The sequence below is a fragment of the Carassius carassius genome, chromosome 1 (genome assembly GCF_963082965.1).
Source record: "Carassius carassius chromosome 1, fCarCar2.1, whole genome shotgun sequence".
NCBI lineage: Eukaryota > Metazoa > Chordata > Actinopteri > Cypriniformes > Cyprinidae > Carassius > Carassius carassius.
Window position 1 is genome coordinate 7,589,994 of NC_081755.1, and position 25,840 is coordinate 7,615,833.

At 37.0% G+C, this 25,840-nt stretch overlaps 1 protein-coding gene across 1 annotated transcript; it reads left to right on the forward strand.

Annotated features, from left to right (window-relative positions):
- The first annotated feature begins 316 nt into the window (after nucleotides 1–316).
- Nucleotides 317–12,005, forward strand: LOC132105043 (gastrula zinc finger protein XlCGF7.1-like). The gene is made up of 3 exons (XM_059510423.1): nucleotides 317–370; nucleotides 7,619–7,769; nucleotides 11,201–12,005. The coding sequence occupies exons 2-3, from the start codon at nucleotides 7,685–7,687 to the stop codon at nucleotides 11,989–11,991; spliced, it is 876 nt and encodes a 291-aa protein (XP_059366406.1). The 5' UTR covers nucleotides 317–370; nucleotides 7,619–7,684; the 3' UTR covers nucleotides 11,992–12,005.
- The last annotated feature ends 13,835 nt before the right edge of the window (nucleotides 12,006–25,840 follow it).

Consider the following 25,840-nt stretch of genomic DNA (forward strand, 5'->3'; position numbering starts at 1 on the left):
TAAAAGCATAGCATGATGTATAGATGAATATGATTTATTAAAATATGTAGCTAGAAACTGAAATGGCTTCAGCTTATTGGTTTTTCTCTTGACACTGTCAAAGCTCATATATATCTGTCAAAATGACTTTCCTACATGTTTACACCCAAACATGAATGGTTTGCCTTTAATCTCACACAATTACTCAGCATGTGTTTAAACATATTTTACCAAGAATAAAACTGAATACATTTTTCATTATCTGTATTATTTAATGTGTATCTGAATGTAAATCATGCATTTCATTTGAACGGGACTTTTATTTTGGTCTGGTGCTGTGACGTCACAAGGCTGCGGCGCGCTCCTGTGTCTGTTTTTCAGATCAACGAAGGTTTGTGTTTTTAAAACATTTAAAATTATTACATATAAACTGTTATAGATAAATACGCGATGTAAAGTTAAATCATTATTACTGAATGCAGCTCTGTAATGCTCTATCTGGCATTATCGTGTGAGTAAATCTCAGATGAATGAGTGAAAGACTCAGTTTATAATAAACACCAGTTCAGCCGCTGACAACAAATGATGGAGAAACTATTTAAGATACTTTTTATTGAAATCATGGCTCCAAACTGCGACCAAAACAGTTAATATTAAATTGCGAGTGATGTTTTTGCTGATGTCGTCACTGGAGAAATGATGGAGACTTGAAGAGAAAGAGCAGAAAAACAGCGTTTATTTCGTTCATAACTTGAACAAACTACTAGAGGTAAAGTTTATGACTAATGCGGTTTCTTCTTAACAAGAGCTTAGGTCTATCTGTGCTGTGTTCTGTTAACGAGTAAACTTCATTATTTGAAGCGCACTTTTCCTCCAGTTATCGCAAACATATTTGTGCTTTGTTACTTTATCCTCTTTAAGACCCGAGAAGAAAGTTTTAAGAAAAAAAATTCTATGTATTTTTTTCTTTGTTTAGATATTTCATTCATAAGTTATGCTATGTCTTCAGTAGAGGACATCAGGACTCAATAAAAAAAAAAAAAGAAAATACATGAACGAACATGCTTGGGCAAAAACAATAGATTTTTTAAATAACCAATACATTTTTAGTTATCAAGATTTTAATTTTTTTACCTTTAACTTTGTGTAAAGATGATCTTTGTGCAAAATATGTGTAAATGGGTTTTTTCCTTATATACAGTGTATCTATAAACTAAATCTAATTGCATTTTAATGTGTTTTCGGGGCAACATGTAATGAAAAAAGAAGTGTAATAATGGGAGTAATGATTGACAAGATTCTCATAATGTATAGTATTTAATAGAATATTGAAATATAATTTATTTCCCTGTTCATTTTTTATGTCTCCAAAAATGTGTAATAAAAATGCTTTTAATCCCGATGTCCTCGTGTGAGGACATGTATGAAATCAATGTCCTGTTTTGTAACAGAACATGATATTTTGATTTAAAACCCCATAGTATTTTAATGTCACTAAATTAATTTCAGATGTTTTTAAAGGGTTAGTTCACCGAAAAATGAAAATTATGTCATTAATGACTCATGTCGTTCCAAACCCCTGAGACCTCCGTTCATCTTTATTCTCGAGTCAAGAACCGTTTCTTTCAGACGTGTCCGATTCGAGAACCGAGGAGCTGATGATAATGCGCATGTGTGTTTCAGCGTGAAGCAGACCGACACTCAGAGCGTCTGAACCGAACTGATTCTTTTGGTGAATGATTCTGAACTGATTCTGTGCTAATGTTATGAGTGTGGGTAAACCGAAGGCTTGAATCAAGGGCAATCATCGCAAATGACGCCATTACGTAGAGCGCAAAAGAACCGGTGAACCGTTTTCTAGATCCGATTTATTAAATCGAACTGTTTGAAAGAACTACTGGGGATATGAAAACCGATGCAACCGGTTCATGACTTGTGAACGAGTCAGTCTATTGTTCGTTATCTGGCTCGGCTCGGTGTTCATCTTCAGTTCTCCCTTCACAGCAGTTCAGTCAGTGTACTGTTTGAGTAAATGAATTACTCCGGGATATTGGTTTGTTTCAACTCCGAAGGAGTTTCAGCCACATTAACCCTAGAGTCACATAGTTTTTATTTTCTTTTTTTGGGGCATAAGAACAAATTTTTTATTAAATCCTTTTATCATTTATCAATGCCTGGTCTGTCTCAAGTATGCTGGTCCCATGATGTGCTTCAAGTTTTCAGTGGTATATTAGTCAGCCTGATCTAAATCCAACATGGCCAGTGGTGGAGAACATTCAGATTTTGAGGTAGATAATTATATATTAAACTTATTTTTCTTTTGGAAAAAAAATTATATTACTGCTAACATTAATTCTGAACATTGTCTTAGGGTGCTGAAGAAAAAAATCGAGTCATATGTTTATTTTGTTATTTAGCACGTTTTGAAATGTATGTGACTCCTGAGTCACATTGCCTGTTTAGGGTATAAAAAAGAGAATATTGAGTATATTGAGAATATACGTAACATTACACTAAATCTAAATGGTTGTAATTTAAGAATGTTTTGGAATATAGACATAAGTTTGGTCTTGTTTAAAAAAGAAAAAAAAAGAAAAAGTAACCAAAAAATTATTACATTTACTGTAAATCAAAAGTACTCTAAATATTTTATATAAAATATATATTTTACAAAATAATTTTTACTGTAAAATTACTATCAAATCAAAGTCATATGTCTAACCAATTTGTGTTCTAAATTTTAATTTGATATCACAAAATGTAACTTCCCATGAGATTTTTAGGCGTTGTACCAAAAATGGCCACTGGGTGTTTTTTTATCTATTCTCCTGTATCAAATTTATACATTTCAGTCTCAATTTAAAAAAACAGTTGACAGATGGGGCCGTGAGACTCAGAACTTTCCGATTATGTGTTTTGTTAAGATTATAAAAGTTTTTTTATAAAGTAGTTCAAATAAATATGGTAATACAAAACCTGACACCACCCAATAGGTGAGGAGCTTGCTAAAAGAAATTGACCAAGTGTCATAAAACATTATGCGTTACGGTCTTCTAGAACCAAAACTTTTCATAATCTTGCCAACAAACATATCATTGAAAAGGTCTGAGTCTCAGGATTTCATATTTGGTGGTTATTTTGAGATGGAAGTAAAATTCACAGAGAAATCTAGAGAAAAAATCATTAAGCAAAATTCAAAATAGTTTTGATGACTCCCAGTGGCTGTGTGTGGTATGACGCCCTAAATAAAATCTCACAGGATCCTCAATTTTTTTCATATCAACTTCAAATTTGTAACATAACTTATTTAGACACAAGGTTTTAATTTTATAACAATTTTAGAGTAAAACCTGTTGTGTAAACTATTTATAATAAATAAAATAAAATGAATATAGCGCATATTATTTACAGTACATTGAAACTTCTATAACTTTTTGATACTTCAAATTTTTGAAAAAATCCAATTTTGCCAAAATCTGTTAATTTTCTTCTTTAAAAAGAGACCAACCTTAGGTTTATATTCCAAAGTGTTCATAAATTACAGCAATTTAAGTTTGGATAGTGCACTTTAATGCCTATTTTAAAAATGGGGGGTAACAGAGTACCATTTTTATGGTAAAGCAAGGTCCGATTTCAAAATGGTTTTCACAGGCTGAATCTTGAGTTCGTAAGCTTTCGAATGATATATAATTTGTACATTACATCAGGTAAAGTATAGAATATAATTGTTTTAAGCATGCAGTGGCAGGTAGGCCAGTAACAGTTAACAGATTAATGACTTGGACCTTTTTTTTACCCTAATCAGGCAACATGAACTGGGAGTCACAACTCATAAAATCCAAAATATATCAAATATTTCAAAAATTATTTTGGGTATGTTTTACTTAAGCTCAGATGATATAAAAAATGACATGAAAATATTTTTTGCTTATTTTCCACTCTTGCCTGTTTAAGGGTTAAAAAAGTTAACAGCTTAAGTCATTTGTTTCAAACGATTCAGTTCGATTTGGTGAACTGGTTCAAGAAGATCCGGTTACATCAAGCGATTCGTTCGCGAACCGGATATCATTGAACTGTTGTGTTTTGAATTCGCTCACAACAGACCCGGAAGAGAAGACAATGCTGAATAAAGTCGTAGTTTTTGCTATTTTTGGACCAAAATGTATTTTCGATGCTTCAAAAAATTCTAACTGACCCTCTGATGTCACATGGACTACTTTGATGATGTTTTTCTTACCTTTCGTACACACAGTTTCAATGGGAGGGACTGAGAGCTCTTGGACTAAATCTAAAATATTTTAAACTGTGTTCCGGAGATAAACGGAGGTCTTACGGGTTTGGAACGACATGAGGGTGAGTCATTAATTACATAATTTTCATTTTTCATTTTTGGCACTCTTAAATGTGGCAGGCGAGATTGCGAGTTAGTGCCTCAGTTCAAGCAGCAAGTAACCCATTTAATCTTTCTCTTTAATACTATAGTATGAACATAATAACATAATGAACATAAATTAACATTGAAATATGCTTTTCTATAAGAGAGTCTACAGTACAACAGTTTAAAACTGTGGAAAACATGTAAAGCTTGTAGTAATAATAATAATAATAAAAATACATTTATTTATAATGCACCCAAAGCGCTACAACAACAACATGTTAAAATCAATTAAAATGCAAAATTCAATGATACAATATAAAACAGCAAAATTAATCAAATCAAAACCCTAATCAACAGCGTAGTCATAAGCAATTTTAAAGAGGTGGGCTTTCAACAGTTTCTTGAAAGTACTTAATGTAGGAGCACTTCGAACATTAAAAGGAAGCGTGTTCCATAACCTCGGAGCGGTACAAGAGAAGGCTCTCTGTCCCTTAGTTTTTAATGTGGAAGTGAGGCTGATAAAGAAGAAGAGAATCGGCATAGCGAAGAGGACGAGAAGTCATGTAAGGGGTAACTAAATCCCAAACATAAGAAGGAGCCAATTTGTTCACAGCTTTATAAGTTAAAACAAGCGTTTTAAACTCAATTCAATTCGCGATTTAACTGGAAGCCAGTGCAAGTTACAGAGGACACCACTGATGTGCTTCCATGAGGATGTATGAGTGATGTGAGGCTGTGAGTGTGAACACGTGCTGCTGAGTTCTGAATATACTGAAGCCGTTTGATAGATTTAGCTGATAGAACAATGTAAAGAGAATTGCAGTAATCAAATCTTTTAAGTGATAAAAGCATGGATGAGCCTTTCAGTATCAGGCGTAGAATATTTATGAGATGATAAAATGCTGATTTAGTAACACTCCTAATGTGAGCCTCCAATGTCAAATTAACATCAAATATCACACCAAGGTTACAAGCTTATATAGACTGTAGTACAGAGCTGTTATCCAGTGTCTGATTAAAACTGATTTATTTTTTGGATGCTGCTGGTGTGCCAATAAAAAGAACCTCAGTCTTAGAGCTATTGAATTTAAGAACGTTGTGAAGCATCCATACTTTTATGTCCTGCAGTGCAAACATTAAGAAAGTATTGCAGAATAAACTGTAACATCAGACTTTGAACTAATGTAAATTTGGGTGTCGTCAGCATACAAATTATATCCAAGACCGTGTTTTCTAATGATTTGGCCCAGAGGAAGCATTTAAATGCTAATTAGTATGGGCCCCAAAACAGAACCCTGAGGGACTCCATATTGGACCTGACTAAGGTCTGATTTGTTATTTCCTAGAACTACAAACTGGGATCTATTTGTAAGGTCCTGAACCATTCAAACACAGTGCCAGAGATGCCGAGCCAACTCTTTAGTCTATCAAATAATATAGAGTGACATATTGTGTCAAATGCTGCACTCAGGTCTTACAAAACCAAAATGGTAGAGGCACCAGAGTCAGCGGAGAGCAGGAGGTCGTTCATAATGCAAACCACAAGTGGTCTTAGTACTGTGCCCCGACCTAAACCCAGATTGGAAAGGCTCTAAAAGTTTGTTTAATGACAAATGAGTTTGCTATTGTTGCATAATTACACATTCCAGGACTTTAGCCAAAAAAGGAAGATTTGAAATGGGCCTGTAATTAGTTATATCAGAAGTATCACATCCAGGCTTTTTAGGCACTGGTGTGATAGCTGTGACCTTAAGTTCAGAAGGAACAATCCCAGTAATAAGAGAAGTGTTAACAAGATTTAATATGAGGGTACTGATTGTCGACAGACACCCCTTAAGACCAGTAGTTGGAATAGGGTCAAGGATACATGTGGTAGGGTTCATTTTCAACACTAATTTTGAGATGTCATCAATGGTAATTGTTGCAAAACTAGTGAACAAAACCCTAGGAATACTTGGAAGAACCACAGGGATCACAGAGCTGGGGAGAGAACCAATAGACTCATTCAATTTTATCCTAAAAAAAATAAAGAAACTTGTAACACTGCTGAATAGAGGAACATGTGACTTGTTAGGTTTTAAAATGTTGTTAATTGTCTTAAAAGTTTTTGCAGCATCATCACTTATCAGCATATTCGGCTCTTGACACCTTAAGAGTCCACCGTACTGAATTAAATATTCATCATACATAAGCTTGTGAACTGTTAAGCTTGATTTTTTTTTATATTGCCGCTCGAGTTGCCTGTTTTTAACCTTGAGTGCCCTAAGCTCATTTGTATACCAAGGAGATGATTTTGTGAATGAGACAACACATTCCTTCATAGGAGCAAGGATATCCAAGGTAGATGATAAAACGGAATTGTAATCATCAAGAGTTTAACTTTTTGAATGCTCAGACGTGAGAAACTATCAGGATCAATATTCTTAACATTGCAAACTCATCATTCAGCTAGAAAAATAACTATAAAGAGGAGCATTTTGCTATATTTATGCGCTATTGCATTTACATATTTTTACTTAAATTGTTGTCTATGAGTCAACTCTTTCTATAAAATTGCATTTTACTTATTTAAGAAAATCAGGCTGAAAGTGTGAATGATATACACTCTTAAAAATAAAGGTTTTTCACTGAACCATTTTTGGTTCCAAAAAGAACCATTCAGTCAAAGGTTCTTTAAAGAACCATCTCTTTCTGACCTTTCAATAATCTGAAGAACTTTCTTTCATCTCAAAGAACCTTTTGGGAAACATAAAGGTTCTTCAGATGTTAAAAGTTCTTTGTGAAACCATTTAAACTTACAAGGTTCTTCTATGGCTTTGTGAAGCACCTTTATTTTTAAGAGTGTATGACATTTACAGGATGCATTGAGGAGTGATGCTTATGGTCCATGATATTAGGACAGATCATGAACATTTCTTTGTGACTGTATATTTCAAGTTGGAAAAAAGACATTTAGTTCCCACTTTAAGTGAACCTTAGTTCCCAGGTCATTTACAAGATGGATTAAAATGCTGATAAAGTCAAACAAAGATGAGACATAAACACATGACAGCATGATTGAAATGTTAAAATGTAATAAGAATAATAAGCTGATAAAACAAATAAAGCACTTATTCGGTGGCGCCTGGAAAAAAAAAGTTTTTTTTCTTATAAAGCAAATGGCTCCTTAATCCTTTTTTTTTTTTGGAGCTCTGGATATGATTTATTCTAGAGTTAGTTTGGGTTAATTTTCTTTCTGTTAATTATTCTCATCTTAAACAGATTGTCCGCACACAGAGAAACAAACACTGGTGAAACAGCTGAGATTCATGACACACTGTTATAAAGATGGCCTTTATTAAAGAGGAGACTGAAGATGTGAAGATTGAAGAAGTATTGAGTCTGAAACAAGAAGATACTGAGGAACAAACAGGTTTGATTTCACTCTCTGAGCTGAACACCTTTTGATCCTTAATAAAATATGTCAGTCTCTACAGAAATATATTTCAAGAGAATCATATGAGTGTTTGTTATTAAAGTGGTTTTATTTAACAGGCAGCAAACTATAGTATAGTAGTATTTCTCTACTATAATCATACCAGAATGTTAATTGCAATAAATAAGAACTAGTCAGGTGTCAAGGAGGAGAGGACAGAAACTAATTTTGATAACAATACAACCATTATATTTCACCAAATGCAACGACTAATCTTCTGATATAATACGTTTACAGAAATGGACATTTAAATCAGTAAAGTACAGAGTTTGAGTTGGGATACAGATGTAAACTTATCTTTTAATAATACTAGCACCAGTCTGAGACAACTTCTGTCAAATTAACAATATCTGAAAAAAGTGTAAAAACCATTTTAAATGGTCTGAGAGTGCAGATAGATCTGATCATAACATCCTGATTAGATCTACAAATATAACAAGTTTGTTGAGAGATGTCAAATAGCTAAATGGAGCACTTTAACATTTTTATTGTATCTTTGATCTACAAACATCATGCATTTTAAATCACAAACATCTTAAAGACATCTAATAGATGTCTATTTGATATCTAAAGGGAAACCTCTAATAGACGTATTGCAGATGATCCAACAAAAACGCGAAAATGCAGTTTGAATTTGGCAGTTCTGTGACATCACCAAATGTTCTAAATACCATTTGTGGGACCGTAGGGAGCAGGTTTAAATTTCTTTCATTCAAACTAACATTTTGAAAATATAAAGTTTCAAAAAAGTGAAAGTTTACACCAGAACGGCTTTACGAATGATTTACACAAAAATTAGCTCTGCTCGCCTTTCATAAGTGAGGCCCAATAATTTTGTTTATGATGCGCTTTCAGCTTTACCACTTTACAGACTGTTTACATTCACATATAGCTACATAACATGCTTCATGGTCCAGCTCAGTGTGAACTATACTAGTACTTTTAATTCAATACCCGAAGGTCGACCATGGCAACAGTAAAGTCATCACAAATAGAATAAGTTTGGGGGTCAGGATTAATGTAAACTCCAATATGCGATAACAGTTTACAAGACAAAAAAATCAGGTATTTTCAAAAGACCAAATCGATGCATTAAGCCTTGCGGTGTGAATAGAGCCAGAATTGCATCCATTCACTTTGTGAACATATAAGGTGCTACTGCCAGGCAGAATGGAAGTTCTCAAAACATGTACACTATGCTCCCAAAAGTGAACCTGAGGAACTTTCTGTGGTCTTATACAGTCTATATGAGAAAATAAGAATCCCTCAGATCTGCCAGGACACACCTTAACTAAAGGCCCAGGTCACACCAAGCTGACTTCAAAGAATTAGCTTTTCTGCAGGTAATGATGTAATCGTTCAATACGTACGTAATATCAATACGCACTGCATGACTTTGCTCTACATCATCAATGAAAATAGTTCCAAAATAAAGTAACAGCTCAGCTGCTGCGCATCTCTAAAAGAGCTGAATGAAAAAAAACACAGCTGAATGAAAGTTTGTTTTTGAACGAGGTCACTTGCTTCATTCTTGAATCTTATCAGCTGTTCAAATGAATTAATTGACTAATGGGGCCGTCACACTGCACTTTTCGTTCCATTGACTTCCATTCATACGCATGCGAATTCGTCAGACCGGAAACGCAAGCTCAAGCAAAAAATTTCGCATTTCGCTGCGTTCCAAAGTTCAAGTTTGGTGAACTCTGACCTGCGAATTCGCATCACGTGAAGCTGTGGGACAAGTAGAAGATTGATTGATCTGTAACGCTACAGAAATTCAAAAATGAAGGAAGCGCTATATAACTTTAGCTGTAGTGCAGCTTCCTATTTTATATAATACATATTTAAAAGATTATAAAAATAAAATAATAAAAGCTGCATGGTTCGCAGTGTCAGTGGAAACAGGAACAGATGGTACATTTGAATAAGGACGTTTTATAATTATTTATTGCTTAGGGTGTAGGTATATATTTATATGGAGAGAGAGATACAGAGAGTACAATATAAAGCCCATATTCGCAGCGGCGTCCGAAATAATTTTGCACGTATAAGTCTAGTGTGACCGCCCCTTTACCACCACCAGTTTCATTCTTAGCGTATAATTTCAGTTATTTAAATCTCTTAATATTTCTGTATTAAAATGTTTATATTTTAAACTTTAATCTCCACAAAAATTAACTAATTTTAATTGCACTCATGCTACACCTGAGCCTCATTAAACATCTGAAATCCTCTGTAGTGCAAATTCCTTTTTTATTAGTAACGTATTTTCCGCACTATAAGGCGCACCTTCAATGAATGGCTTATTTTAGAACTGTTTTCATATATAGGGCGCACCGGATTATAAAGCGCATAGAATAGAAGATACTGCAATAAAACGTTTGACTGGGTTTGCGTTATGCATCCACTAGATAGAGCTTGTGCTAAAGGGAATGTCAACATTTTGACAGACTCTCGTTTTTTGAGAAAATTAAAGGCTTTAAAGTGCGCCTTATAGTGTGGAAAATACGGTACTATTGGCAACGTATTTGTTTTATTCTGCTTCTTATATTGTTTAAAGTAGAAATTTTTAAAAGCTTAAAAAGGTTTTATTTTATTTTATTTGACATGGATGAAAATGATTCCATTGCAAAGGTATAAAAGAAAATATGTAAGTCACTGAGTCAAATATCACCTTGTATTAGGAAGGCTAATTTGTTTTATCAGAATTTATGATTATTGATCAGAAGGTGCTCAGAAATGTTGAAAATTAGAACAAGTGCTCCTAAAAAGAAAAGTAAGCATAGAGCCATGTGTAACAGTATATTAGATCTGTGCGTGAGGGACTAATTTTTATTTGTTCTTATTTTATTATTTACTAGTTAGTTGTCATTTTTAGTTCAAATAAATCAATTCTGAGTGCACATGATTCTTGCGTGGTTCATGGGAAATAGTCCTGCCACCACACCTGGAAAAAATCCTAGAGAAAACACTGCAATACATTTAATAAAATAAGAAAAATGCATTTACGAAGGTAAAAAGAAATAGCCCCTATAAATCACTTTGAGTCAAATGTCAACATATTAAGAAGGCTGAATTTTTTTATTAACGATTAGAAGGTGCTCCTTAATTATTTTAAATTAGAATCTAATTACAAGAAGAAAAATGGTTCTTTAACGGGGTGTGTGACGGGTATGTCTGGGGAATGGGGTTTGGCCTAGGAAAAAATTGCAGTCAGTAGAATTTTTATTTTTTGCTTTTACCCATTGAGCCAAACAGATGCTCACTGATGGCCGACGTTGACTGAAAGCTTTGTGTGTCCTGGTCTTGTTTTTGATGTCTGTTGTTTTTTGTTATTACTAACTTTAATTTTTCTGGTTTAACCCTAGACCTGATGCCACTGAAAGAGGAGTGTCAAGAAGTGAATGTAAAGAAAGAACAAAATCTGTATGAAAATTTTGATTTCACAACTGGAGAAAAAACTTCTGGTTGCTCAGTGACTGAAAAGACATCCACACAAAATAGAAGTCGCTCCTGCATTCAGTGTGGAAAGTTTTTCTCTAGCCATACATACCTTGATGTCCATATGAGAATTCACAAAGGAGAGAAGCCTTTTACATGCAAACAGTGTGGAAGGAGTTTCACTGCCAAAGGAAGCTTAAACAGGCACATGAGCATTCACACCAGAGAAAAGCAGTTTACCTGCCAAGAATGTGGAAAACATTTCTCTAAAAGGGGTCACCTTAAAGACCACATGAGTGTTCACACTGCAAAGAGACCGTTCATCTGCTCTCAATGTGGAAAAGGTTTCTATCAAAGAAAAATACTTGAAAAACACGAGACATTATACTGTAGACAGAAGCCCTACATATGTCCATACTGTGAAAAGAGTTTTAGACATAAAGCAAAATTGAACACCCATTTGAGAACCCACACTGGAGAAAACATGTTCAAATGTGATAAGTGTGGAAAGAGCTTCAGATATAAATCAACATTGAACACCCATTTGAGAGACCACACTGGAGAAAACCCGTTCATATGTGATCAGTGTGGAAAGGGCTTCAGATGTAAAGTAAATCTTACAATGCACAAAAGAGTTCACATTGTTCACAAACCAGATGGACCTGAAATGTCAGTTGCAATCCCATCAGTAGCACACTGTTTTCTATTAAAAAAGTAATATACTGTAGAAAATGATGCATTCTTCTATTTTCTGTGTTGGCAAATTTACTGTGAATCAAAGGGAACGTATTGTGCCCATTTTTTGCTAGATGTAATATAACAGGCATCCCCAAAATGTGCGTGATTCAGCTCCGAATACCCCATAGATAATTTATTATATCATTTTAATATCATTTTTGAGTGTAAGCAAAAACATGCTATTTCTGTGCTTGTCTTTAAATTTAAATGAGCGGTTCCCCACAAACCTTCCTAGATTAAGGTTATGTCTTCAAAGCTTACTTCTTGGATAATCTGCCAAAATAAAACATATTTTTCGATCATCATGGGTCCCTTCTTCATACTTCGCTTAATATATCTCATTGTGCAAGGTGTCGATGGTCGTCTTTTGGACAACTGTCAGTCTTCCCAATAATTGTGTAGCCTACAGAGCTAGACTGAGAGACCATTAAAATGCTTTGCAGATGTTTTGAATTAATTAGCTGATTAAAGTGTGGCACCAAGTGTCTTCAATGTTGAACCTTTTCACAATATTCTAATTTTCTGAGATACTGAATTTGGGATTTTCTTCATCAAAATTAAAAGAAATAAACATTTGAAATTTATCAGTCTGATGATGATATTCTAATTATATGACCAGCACCTGTACATGAAACCACACTCCAGCCGGGTGGGAAGATTTCTCACTTTGTTGCTGATAAAGTCCCAGTGGTAAACTGATGATTTTGGCTTAAATTTAACAAAAACCCACCAATTGTAAATCTCAACAAATCAGAATATGGTGACATGCCAATCAGCTGATCAACTCAAAACACTTGCAAAGGTTTCCTGAGCCTTTAAAATGGTCTCTCAGATTGTTTGACTAGGTTACACAATCATGGGGAATATTGACAGTTGTCCAGAAGACAATCATTGACACCCATCACAAGGAGGGTAAGCCACAAACATTCAGTGCCAAAGAAACTGGCTGTTCACAGAGTGCTGTATCCAAGCATGTTAACAGAAAGTTGAGTGGAAGGACAAAATGTGGAAGAAGATGCACAACCAACCTAGAGAACCACAGCCTTATGAGGATTGTCAAGCAAAGTCAATTTAAGAATTTGAGTGAACTTCACAAGGAATGGACTGAGGCTGGGGTCAAGGCATACAGACGTGTCAAGGAATTTGCCTGCAGTTGTCGTATTCTTCTTGTTAAGCCACTCCTGAACCACAGACAACATCAGAGGCGTCTTACCTGGGCTAAGGAGAAGAAAAACTGGACTGTGGCCCAGTGGTCCAAAGTCCTCTTTTAAGATGAGAGCAAGTTTTGTATTTAATTTAGAAACCAAAGTCCTAGAGTCTGGAGGAAGGGTGGAGAAGCTATAGCCCTAGTTGCTTGATGTCCAGTGTGAAGTTCCCACAGTCTGTGATGATTTGGGTTTCAATGTCATCTGCTGATTGTCCATTGTGAAAAGCAAAGTCACTGCACCCATTTACCATAACATTTTGAAGCACCTCATGCTTCCTTCTGCTGACCAGCTTTTTGAAGATGCTGATTTCATTTTCCAGCAGGATTTGGCACCTACCCATACTGCCAAAAGCATCAAAAGTTGGTTAAAGGGATAGTTCACTTTTAACTTAAATGTTGGTATGTTTTAGCTTACCTCAAGGGTATCCAAGATGTAGGTGTCTTTGTTTCTATTTTTTTATATTTTTAGGTCAAATCGTTCTTGTCTGTGACTCATATAATGCAGGTCTATGGTCACCACTTCAAAGAGCATGCACACAGAAGTCCAAATTAAACAATTCCCCATCGTAAGTATACATTGAGGGCCTAAGACACGAAACGAGCGGTTAGTGTGAGAAAATGAACAGTATTTATATTGTTTTTACCTCTTGTACACAACCACGTCCAAGTGATCTGAGGGCGCAGACTAAGACAGAACGCGCACACATGTCACACACCAAGAAGCATGCCAGCCCTTAGATCACTTAGACGTGGTTGTGTATAGAGCTGAAACAACTAATCGATTAAAATCGATTATTAAAACAGTTGTCAACTAATTTAGTCATCGATTAGTTGCTAAACAATTTTTATTTGCCGTAAGCGGCTCATTTTGTGCATATTTTAAATCTGCGATGACCAAAGTGTGGCAGTAATGAGCCACCGCAGGTTTTATTCAGCCAATACAGCAGGAGAAGTAGCGAATAGCCAATAGCTGGCCTCGTTTTATGTCATGTGCTTCCCGAACTACATCTGCAGCATTCAGTGAGATGGTGGAGACAGATGGCAGTGGAGTAAGCTTGAGAAAGAAAAAGAAAAAAGCGGAAGATAAAACTAATCGAACGAAGTCATCCAAATTGTGAGAGAACTTTATCGTAAAAGCTAATAACATTGCTTTTTAACAGTTAACATTTAAAGTGATCAGTTTGTCGTTTACCAGTTCATAATTTTTAAACAGGCTGCCACATGCAATAACACCACTGACCTCCAGGAATACAGAGACTGTCACTGCCTACATCAACAAGTGTATTGATGATTTAACGGTCACAAAAACCATCACTGTCCGGGCCAATCAGAAGCCATGGATGACAGGGGAGGTCTACAGACTCCTGAAGACATGGAATGCTGCCTTCAGAGCTGGAGATGAGGTGGGCCTGAGAACAGTTAGGGCCAACCTGTCCCGTGGCATCAGAGAGGCTAAGAGACGGCACTCCAGGAGGATAGCTCATCAATTCAGCGACAGCAGAGACACTAGGAACCTGTGGCAGGGGATACAGACCATTACGGACTACAAGCCCCCACCACGGACCTGTGACAACAACATCTCTCTGCTGAACGAGCTGAACACCTTCTTTGCTCGCTTTGAGCAACAAAACAGCACCACTGCACTGAAGACTCCACCTCCTCCCGGCGACCAGGTGATGACGCTGACCTCAGACAGCGTGAGGAGATCCTTCAGCAGGATCAATGCACGCAAAGCTCCGGGTCCTGACAACATCCCTGGGCGTGTACTGAAAGACTGTGCAGCAGAACTCACTGATGTCTTCACAGACATTTTCAACATCTCACTGAGTCAGGCTGTTGTTCCCACATGTTTCAAAACTACCACCATCATTCCAGTCCCGAAGAAGCCATCTCCAACCTGCTTCAATGACTACCATCCTGTTGCACTTACCCCCATCCTCATGAAGTGCTTTGAATGGCTAGTCATGCACCACATCAAGTCTGCCCTCCCCCCCTCCCTGGACCCCTTCCAGTTTGCATATTGGTCCAACCGGCCGACCGATGATGCCATCGCCACTACCCTCCACTCAGCACTCACACAAATGGACAAAAAGGACTCGTATGTCAGAATGATGTTCATAGACTTCAGTTCAGCATTCAATACGATCATCCCTCAACAGCTCATTTACAAACTGATTCAGCTGGGGCTCAACACTTCGCTGTGCAACTGGCTGTTGGACTTTCTGACTGGAAGACCTCAGGCAATACGGGTCGGCAGCAACACATCCAGCACCATCACACTGAACACTGGGGCCCCCCAAGGATGTGTGCTGAGCCCCCTCCTCTTCACTCTGCTGACCCACGATTACACACCATCACACAACTCCAACCTCTTTATTAAGTTTGCGGATGACACGACTGTGGTGGGTCTCATTAGCAACAAAGATGAGACAAACTACAGGAGTGAGGTGAGCCGCCTGGCCAAGTGGTGCAGTGACAAAAATCTCTCTCTGAACGTGGGGAAGACAAAGGAGATTGTTGTAGACTTCAGGAGAGCCCACAATCCGCACGTTCCTCTGACCATCAACGGTGCGACTGTGGAGAGAGTGAGCAGCACCAAGTTCCTGGGTGTGCACATCACAGAGGACCTCTCCTGGACTGAAAACACCGCAGCACTGGCCAAGAAATCACAACAGCGTCTTTATTTCCTCCGCAAACTGAGGAGAGCCAGAGCCCCACCCCCGTCATGTACACCTTCTACAGAGGCACCATCGAGAGCATCCTGTCGAGCTGCATCACTGTGTGGTACGGCGCCCGAAAGACTGCAACGCATAGTGAGAGCAGCTGAGAAGATCATGGGTGTCTCTCTCCCCTCCCTCCAGGACATTTATGGAACACGTCTCACCCGCAAAGCCCTCTGCATCACAGGTGATCCCACTCACCAATCACACAGCTTCTTCAGCCTGCTACCATCAGGGAGGAGACTGCGGAGTCTCCAGGCGAGGACCAGCAGACTGAAGGACAGCTTCATCCACCAGGCTGTCAGGAAGCTGAACTCACTCCCGAACTTGCCCCCCCTCCCCTCTTCTGCCCCAGGCACCACTGAACTATGAACCCCCCCCCCCCCCCCCTCCCTCCCCAAACACACACACACACACACTAATTATATGATGGCATGCACTAGTCACTTTGAGCAGCATTGGTCTGCTCACTACCTCATTCAACATGGAACTCACGTCATTCCACTACCTCATCAGTCAGTTAAATAAAATAACTGCTCTTGAGCCCTTTGTCACTTGTCACTTAAATCAGACTTAATAAGATATTTTTAATAAGGGATATTTTTTTTTTTACACTAAATATCTTTTATCTGCACTGTTGTTCACTTCATTGATTTGCATTATATCTGTCATTTGCCTTGCGCTGCTTTATTTAACTTTATTTTTAATTTTATTATATGCCTTATATATATATATTTTTTTTTTTTTTACATTCCCTTATTGTATAGTTGTATCTAGATTTTTTTAGGCTTTAATGTTAATGTTATCTGTATGCACCGGGGTCTGAGAGTAACGCAATTTCGATTCTCCGTATGTATGTACTGTACATTTGGAAATTGACAATAAAGCAGACTTGAACTTGATAATTCAGTCTTGCAGCCTAATTATGACTGAATGAGAGAGGTAAATGTGTAAATGTATTTGAAGTGCACTTTTTTCTAAGTATTCACTGCTCTTTTTCACACAGCAGGTTTTTGTCAATTTTTTTTTTTTCTGGACAACCTTCTGATGGATTTTACTTTAAAATGTGAGTTCCATTCAGGTTTCATGCCACTGGCACTTTAATTGAAGGATTGTTTACAATTTCACAGCATAAGCTATAAAGCTGTTTCCCAGGTATAAGTTGTGTGTTTACAGGAAAAAAAGAATAAAATGCAATGTACTTCAAATTTATTCTGTTTTATTCTTATTCTTCGTGAAAATATTTTCTGAAAGATTCCTTAATAAGCTTTGTTCGGGATGTTAAACTACTTTAGGAGCTCTAAGGACTGCCATGCTGAAAACATTATTTGAAATCTCCTTGTGAAATTTGCTAGAGTATGGGTCAGTGTTTTGATTGCAGAAGAGTTTGACAAAGGATTACTAACACAAATAAAACAAAACTCCAGGTATATTTTTGATGAGGATATGACAGTGCAAAATGGTTAAAATCTCTAAAAGTCTGTTGAATGATAAAGACCCTTTGTTAATAATTTAATTGGGAAAAATGGGCAAAACTAAAATATAAGTACTTAAAGATTAATCGATTAATCGTAAAAATAATTGACAGATTAATCGATTATCAAAATAATCGTTAGTTGCAGCCCTAGTGTACATTAAGATAATATTTTAAATGCCCATATTACATTTTTGATAGAATGAAAGTTCTTTTGGGTACATGGATGCAAAGTGCATATTGCCATGTTTGTTTACATTAAAAAAAAATACTTGTATTTACAACAGATGTGTTACTCATGATGGATAATATCAGCTATGTACAACAACCAAGACATCAAGAAAATCTGCACTACAATGGTATGTTTACAGTTGGGATCTCCAAAAAGGCTGTCAAATCATTTGAAATGTATTGTCAGCGATGCTAAAGCTTAGTGATAGTTTGAAGAAAATGTTCAAGTACATTTAGCAACAAGACAATGGAATGAATGAGGAAAACTTGTTTTATTGTTTTATCAAAAACAACAATTCTTACATAACAGCAGGAGCTGTATTAGAATCTGGAGTGAACAACTCCTTAATTGCACTTAATGCACTTAAAAACACATAAGAAACTTATAGGAAATAAGTAATAGTTCATCCAAATATGAATATATAATGAAATTAAACTTGCCTTCAAGTCATCCAAGATGTATATGAGTTTGTTTCTTCATCAGAACAGATTTGGAGAAATTAAGCATCACATCACTTGCTCAGCAATGGAGAGAATGAGTCCAAACAGCTGATAAAAAACATCACAATTATCCACACGTCAGCTGCTTGAAGAGGATCCTTTACTGAGCAAGTGATACGATGCTTAATTTCTCCAAATCTTTTCCGATGAAGAAACAAGCTTATCTTGGTTGGCCTGAGTTAAATAGCAGTAGATTTTCATTTTTGAGTGAACTATTACTTCAAAGATCATGTTCGTGAACTGACACTGTACTCAGCCTCGTGTATTAACTCTTTATTTGTAGTGAACTCCTGGTTTCCCGGGGTAGACGGGAGAGAGCTGGGTGAATGCAGTTAAGGAAGCTGCTTACATCATCCTCTTTTCTCTTTTCTTTTACAATGGACATCATTTCACTTCCAGTTCATCCATGGCACTTGATATTCTTTTTTTCTTTTTAGATGCAGTGGTGCCCTGGCTGCTGGTGCCTGGGACTCTGGGACCTGTCAAGTCAAATGTATTTGTCTAGCTCTTTCAATAATACAAATAGCCATCCTGTTTTTCTACCATGACTTGGTTACACACCTGAGATCTTAAAATGTACAAAAATAATTAAACGAAACTATACTGTAGTCAAAGTCTAATTTCAGACAGAAATGCTATATTGTGATGTCTAATTGGCTGCTGGGGACCTGACTGCTGATGCTGAGGATCTGACTGGTGGGAGACCTGGAAATTGCATTTTACAATATGATTTTCAGTCTTTCAATATTTAAAAAAAAATATATCTTTTTTATTTTTAGAATACACACACACACTTTTTTAGTAAGTCACAATAGGGAACTATTCTGCACTGCACTTTCTGACACATACTTCAATAAAACTCATATCTAAAAACCTCCATCTTCTTCTGACCTCCTTCACTTCCACTTCTCTTTACTGTCTCTTTCTATCCTTCTCTCTCTCATGTAGGTGTCTCTGAGCGCATGCAATTTTCGACTGAAAAATGCAGCAGAGTTTGCTTTTGAAGTCTGTTTGGGAAGTCGACACACACACACACACACACAAAAACAGTAAAATCAAGAATTATTCAGACATTATCAAGTGGGTGCAGAACACTATAGTTAATTTATAAGTGAAGATAGCAAAAAAAGTAAACTTTGACACACCCAAAAATTATTATTATATTTTATTATTACCATCATGTTAAACTATAGGGAATAAACTGTATTAATAAATAAAATGTTCAAGGTGTCTGAATACATTTTAGTTTGACTGTACATATATGTATATATTAAATTTTTAATTGCCGTCGGTTTTCCCTTTAAATAGGTCATTTTATAAGTCCCTGTGGTGTGCAAAATTAATTTTAAAATTACTTTGAAAATATAAAAGTAAAATGTGAAATTTTTCGCATGAACTTGCGTTTCCAGTTTGACTCATTCACGTGCATATGAATGGACAACAACGGAATGAAAAGTGCAGTGTGACCTCCCCTTAAAGAGGATCACGCAGAACCTGTGCAAGCACGGCTCTTAATGGTATGTTTTTGTTTGTTTGTTTGTTATTGGTTCATACCATAGGTTCCTACTTTTAGATGCGCTGTTATTTGTTCTACTGCTTTTTTTGCGTTTTATATACAGTCCCTGACAAAAGTCTTGTTGCTTATCTATTTTGTAGAAACACCTGCTATTAACCTGACTTTTAATTAATCAATTGGTGTTAGAAATAGCTCATATGAAAAGCTAAAAGCCTCCCAAATGATGTTTAATGCACTGAAATAAATTAGTTTCACTGAAAAAATATTTATCATTTAATCAAGACAGAAAGGTCAAATTTCGTCAAGACAAAAGTTTTGTCGCCTATAGAGAAATTGAACAAATTTACTGCAAATACAAAAAAATGTCAGCAAATTAAGTAGTGGTGCTGTGAGATCCAAATTTAATATCTTGTATGACTTCCATGCGGTTTGGCAAGGATTCATACAATTTATTGATAAAGTCATCAGTCTTGCATGCCTCCCAGAGTTCATCAATATTCTTTGGTTTCGTCTTCCATGCTTCCTCTTTCATCCTAACCCCACATATGCTCAATGATGTTCATGTCTGGTGACTGGGCTGGCCAATCCTGGAGCATCTTGATCTTCTTCGCCTTGAGGAACTTTGATGTGGAGATGGAAGTATCCAATGGAGCCATCCTGCTGCAGAATTTGGCCTCTTTTATGGTTGGGAATATAAGAGGTAGCTAAGATTTCGTGGTATTTTAGACTGTTGATGTTGCCTTCCACCCTGCAGATCTCTCGCACACCCCCATACTGGATGTAACCCCAGACCATGATTTTTCCGCCACCAAACTTCACTGTTTTCTGGATGAATCTAGGATCCATGCGGGCTCCAGTAGATCTCCTGCAATATTTGCGGTGACTGTGGTATAATTCAACAGAAGATTCATCTGAAAAATCCACCTTCTGCCACTTTTCCAGCGTCCATCCTTTTAGCAGGCTGTGGGCCTTGACAAATGCCACACTGTTTTTCAATTGTCTTTTGTTTAGTGCTGGCTTCTGGGCACTGATTCGACCATGGAGGCCATTACGAGACAAAATCTGACAAACCGTTCTGGTTGACACAGGGACTACAGGTGACCAGGTCTTGTGGAGCTCTGCTGCAGTGGAAAATGGGCTGGCCTTGGATTTTCGAGCCAACAAACGGTCCTCTCGAGCAGTTTTCTTGGGGGGTCTGCCTGACCTGGGCTTGTCAAAAACATCTCCAGTGTCTTCAAATGTTTTTTTTTTATCCTCTGTACTTGACGCTGAGACACATTGAAGGTGTCTGCCACATCAGCAGTGGATCTGGTCTTCAGCCTCTTGATAATTAAAACTTTAGTCTCAGGGTGAATCTTAGGCATGTTTGCAGAGTTCTAGTTGCAGTTGATGTGAAGGTCTAGTGTACTGGGGTTGTTTTTATACACACCTGAGACCTAATTGATCTATTATTAGTCACAGGTGAAGCTCATATGACAAGGCGACAACACTTATGTCTTTGCAAAAATTGACTCAATGGGCTTTACCAAGCTGGGAATATTAGAATACTTTTTGACAGTTTAGTTTTGCACTGAAACATTATTACAAAAGCCGTTGGGATTAAAATGAGCCATTTCTTGTAAAAAAAATCTTGATTAGAAATATATTTCAGCGGCATTTCAGGTCAATTTGTACACAAGCGACAAGACTTTTGTCAGGGACTGTACGGTTTAATCCTGATTAAAGCTTTAATACAGCACAGCTTTAATCACATGTACATCAATGTATAACGATCTGAATGTATGACGATATGAATGTATGATGATATGAATGAGAGAGAGAGAGATGCACAGTGTGTGCAGATCAGGGTGATGTGAGGAACAGAATTAAGAACCACTGCTTTAGAACACTGGTTTTGAAACTTGTGATTCCATTAGAGTCATAAGAATACAGAAATGCGATTTATATATATTAATAGATTTTTACGTGCACCACTAGTTTTTTCTTCCTGTTCTCTACAGCAGCACAGCATGGCCTTGCCCCCTTTGTTACTTGTTCCCGGAGGCAGGGTTGATCTGGGTTCCTGACGTATTGGACTTGGGAAGTAACTCGTTGTAGTACCATATGAGCCGTTTTTGTAGGTATTAAACATCAGAATTTTAAAAGACGATATCTCAGTTTTCACTGAACTTCACTGCAACTTTGCAGATATTGTTTATGCTCAAACAGCAACATCACACACTAACTAACATTGAGAAAGTGAAATCGCAATCAAGCACCCCTTTAAGAAATCTTTGATGAAATTTGAGAGCTTTCTGACCCTCCATAGACAGCAAGTGTGCTATGATGTTCAAGGCCCAGAAAAGTACCAAGAACATAGACAAAATAGTCCATGTGACCCGAGTGGTTCAACAGTAATTTTTGAAGCTATGAAAATACTTTTTTAAAATTAAGTTTTTTTTTTTTTCAACAACTGTTATCCCCTGAGTTAGCGTTAATAGGAGCTGAATGTTAGGTAGTATTTAAAACATTTTGATTTGATACATACCTTTTGATTAGGTGGCATATTTTTAAATTTCAACTATTATAAGTCCAGCACACTTTTGTGTGTGGGGATGTGTAGGAAGGTGACTTAGGTGACATATGTTTTGTCATCTGTCTGGCCTGCAAAGTTGAAAAAAACAACAACAACAAAAGAACATAAAAAAAGATTTTTCTCAATATAAAAATACATTAACAGTTTATTTCCCTATTGAGAGTGTTACATATGTGTATAAACATGTTGGTGACCTCTGTTTATGTCTGCACTCTACACTTTGTATTAAATAGCTGCTTATAAATAGTGAAAAGTAAATGTGAAAATTACAATGGCATTGACTGACATTTGACTACAAGGTGGTGGTTCCCTGAAACTTGTTGACTACTATGAGGGCATGGTGCCAAAGACACAGAGTTTGGTAAAGATGTCCATGCGAGCATACAATAACATTTTATGACAAAATTCAAAATAACCAACACCAAAATGGCTGATGTGGGAGAATTGGGTAGGTTTGACTCAACATGCTACACTGAATCTAAATAGACCTGTTTTTTTTTTTTTTTTGGGCCAAACCATTCAGAAGTGTAACCAGTCTACTAAACAGACCACTGGAACTGTTGCTGATAGAGGGTCTATTTGCATGGAAATGGCGATACTGGAGAAAATAAAACAATGTAAACACGTCACAAATGACGATGTGAAATAAATTGTTATACCGTATTTTCCACACTATAAGGCGCACTTAAAAACCTTTAATTTCCTCAAAAAACAACAGTGCGCCTTATAATCCGGAGCGCCTTATATATGGATCAAGGCGCTCTGTCAAAATGTTTCAGTATGAAAAACCAATAAAAACAATTTAATAATAATAAAATGTTTCAGTACGACTGGTAAACTAAAAAGCCGCACCGCTTGCAGAATTAAGGCTACTGTAGTCAGTAAACTCCGGTACTGTGCTGTACTGTGAAGAATTCGAGGGATTCGTGGACAGGGAATGAACTGAAAAAGTGAGCTTTACATGTTATACGTAACTGAACAATGTTGAATTATGCACTAATGTTTGATTTAGTGGTATCAGACGGTTTCTTTTACTACGTGTTTACTGGATTAGGGAAAAGTTCCCCTCCACGTTTGGGAGAAGAGTATGCAAGGCTGGGAGATATTGTTAATATGCACATCAACGTTTGAACAACTTTACCATGGGAGTGCATGGAGTTGTCAGAACGCTTAATAAAGTTTGACTTTATCTGACTGTTTTGTTGACATTCCCTTTAGCACAAGCTCCATCTAGTGGATGCATAACGCAAACCCATTCAAACGTTTGACTGCAGCCTCTTCTATTCTATGCGGCTTATAATCCGGTGCGCCCTATATATAAAAACAGATCTAAAATAGGCCATTCATTGAAGGTGCGCCTTATAGTGCGGAAAATACATATTTATCCTGTCATATGATTAAATGTTCTATAACTAAATTCAGATCATCCCTGAATTTGAATTTTAAACAAATTGACATGAAATACACATGAATAAAAAACAAATGAACCAAGAAGTATTCCTGGACAGATTAAACACCAGTTAACTCACTAAATACTAAAATCACATGTTCTGCTGACGAACATGTCTATACTTAAACCGCTGTACTCAGTAATGATCTATTAAATGTCATCCATCCACACATAAAATGCTTCCTAATACTTTTGTAGCACTCTTAACAATATCTTTGCATATCAAGTACTTATTACAATTTCTGAAAAGTTTTATAACTTATTTTGAAGGAGCGCTGCTAACCGCTTACCTCTCCTCAGCGTGCTCAACGTGGTCTGAGGATGCAGCGCGGGCTTAAGGAAAGTGACGTCACAACGTCAAATAAATATATAAAACTCTTTTCTCCAAATAACAAAAATAAAGTCCAAAACTAAATTATAATGTTTTTGTGAACAAATTAATACAAAATAAATGTCAGACACTGTAATATGCTCTGGTCCCCTCCCTGCTTACCGTGGTGATGAGATGCATAGCAGACTGTCATCACTCAATGGCTGGATGTCTAAGTGATACCTGCAGAATAGCATAAATTTCATAGAAAATCAGACAATTTTTTGGCAGACCTGACCTGTTTGAAAGAGATGGTCTTCATCCCTCCTGGGGTGGTGCCGCTCTTCTCTCTAGTAATATGGCACGTAGTCTTAGAGTTTGTACTTGACTAACTTGGGCTCAGGTCAGGAAGCAGACAGGCCTCAGGCCACAGAAGTCAGTTAATTCTCAGCACAGAGAGACCCTTTCACACTACAGAGCAGAAGTTCTCAACCTTTTTATTCCAGTGGGCCGCACTATGGTCCAGTGCAAGTCTCGCGGGCCGCACGCATATAATTTACATATTACGTCACCAATACAAACCAACCTGATTTATAAGATTATAGCCCAAATATTATGATATCTAATCTATTACATTCATTGAAATAAATAAGTAATTCTACTCCCCATAACTAAAGCACCTGATGCTGTCGGGAGCTGACCAATTTTGTGAGATTCAGCTCGAAAGGAGTAACACAAAGAAGTTGTGATTGTAAAGCCTGTGTTATACTTTCTGCATGAGCAATCCGGACGCGTACACGGCCAGCGCGGACGCAGACTTCTTCAATTTATACTTCTGAATGCGCAGGCTGATGATCCGCTCTGTAACAAACATGTTAACAAACAATTGCCCAGAATTATTGCACATCGCTGTCTTTATATTCACTTATTGACGGATTGCACAGGTTCGAGTAGCAATGAGCTTCTTCACTCTGCCTGCACATGTGCAATTGTGCTTTTGAAGCCTACTGACCGCGCGGACAGGTCGTCTGCTCAGAGCCTCGGCACACACTCTCCAATGACGATTTTTACGTCACGCATACCTAGCGGTCCATAGCAGACTCGCGGACGCAGAAAGTATAAGGAGGCTTTAAGATGCAGTCTGTAAGACGTGCACGCGAGCATGACCCTGACGCGCAACATTGCAGAAAATGTGCGTTCACAAATGTAGCCTATGTTGATCCAAATATGGAAAGCACTTTCGAAAAAATTTTATAATATGAGGTTCTCTCCAGAGACGTTTTGCCACATTTCTTCAATTAAGGATTGCTACGTAGTATATGGTGTTATTTGCCTGAACTTCTTCAAGTGAGTTGCGGGGCAAACCGAAAATCCAGCACTTCTCCTTCACTACTGATACTGCGACTATTCACAGTTTGTACATGTTCATTCGCTGGCATTTTTTACATTTCTTTTTTTCTCTCTTAAAAACATATTTGTCCATTCTGATGCTCAATTTTACCTTAACTAATGGCTGTTGATGACTATTTGAATTGAATTCTGCCAAAGTGCGCGCTTGTATGTGTTCGTTAAATGCGTAATGTTATGTGAGTCTGCTCATGTCTGAAAATAATATATGAAAAACTAAATAATTTCACATAAAAAACATTAGGATATAGCTTATATTTCATTAGTGTCCTAATTTTTTTAATTAATGTAAAAAATAAAATTAATTGTAAAACTGAAAGTTTTTTTCTTTTTCTTTTTTTCTTTTTTTTCTTCAGCATATGGCGGGCCGCATTTGAATTCGTGACGGGCCACATGCGGGCCGAGGGGTTGAGAACCACTGCTATAGAGACTGTGTCT

Excerpts from the sequence above, each read along its gene's own strand:
- LOC132105043 (XM_059510423.1), top strand. The coding sequence starts at position 7,685 with ATGGCCTTTATTAAAGAGGAGACTGAAGATGTGAAGATTGAAGAAGTA. Across the intron at positions 7,770-11,200 it reads AGATACTGAGGAACAAACAG|ACCTGATGCCACTGAAAGAG; the intron begins GTTTGATTTCAC and ends GTTTAACCCTAG.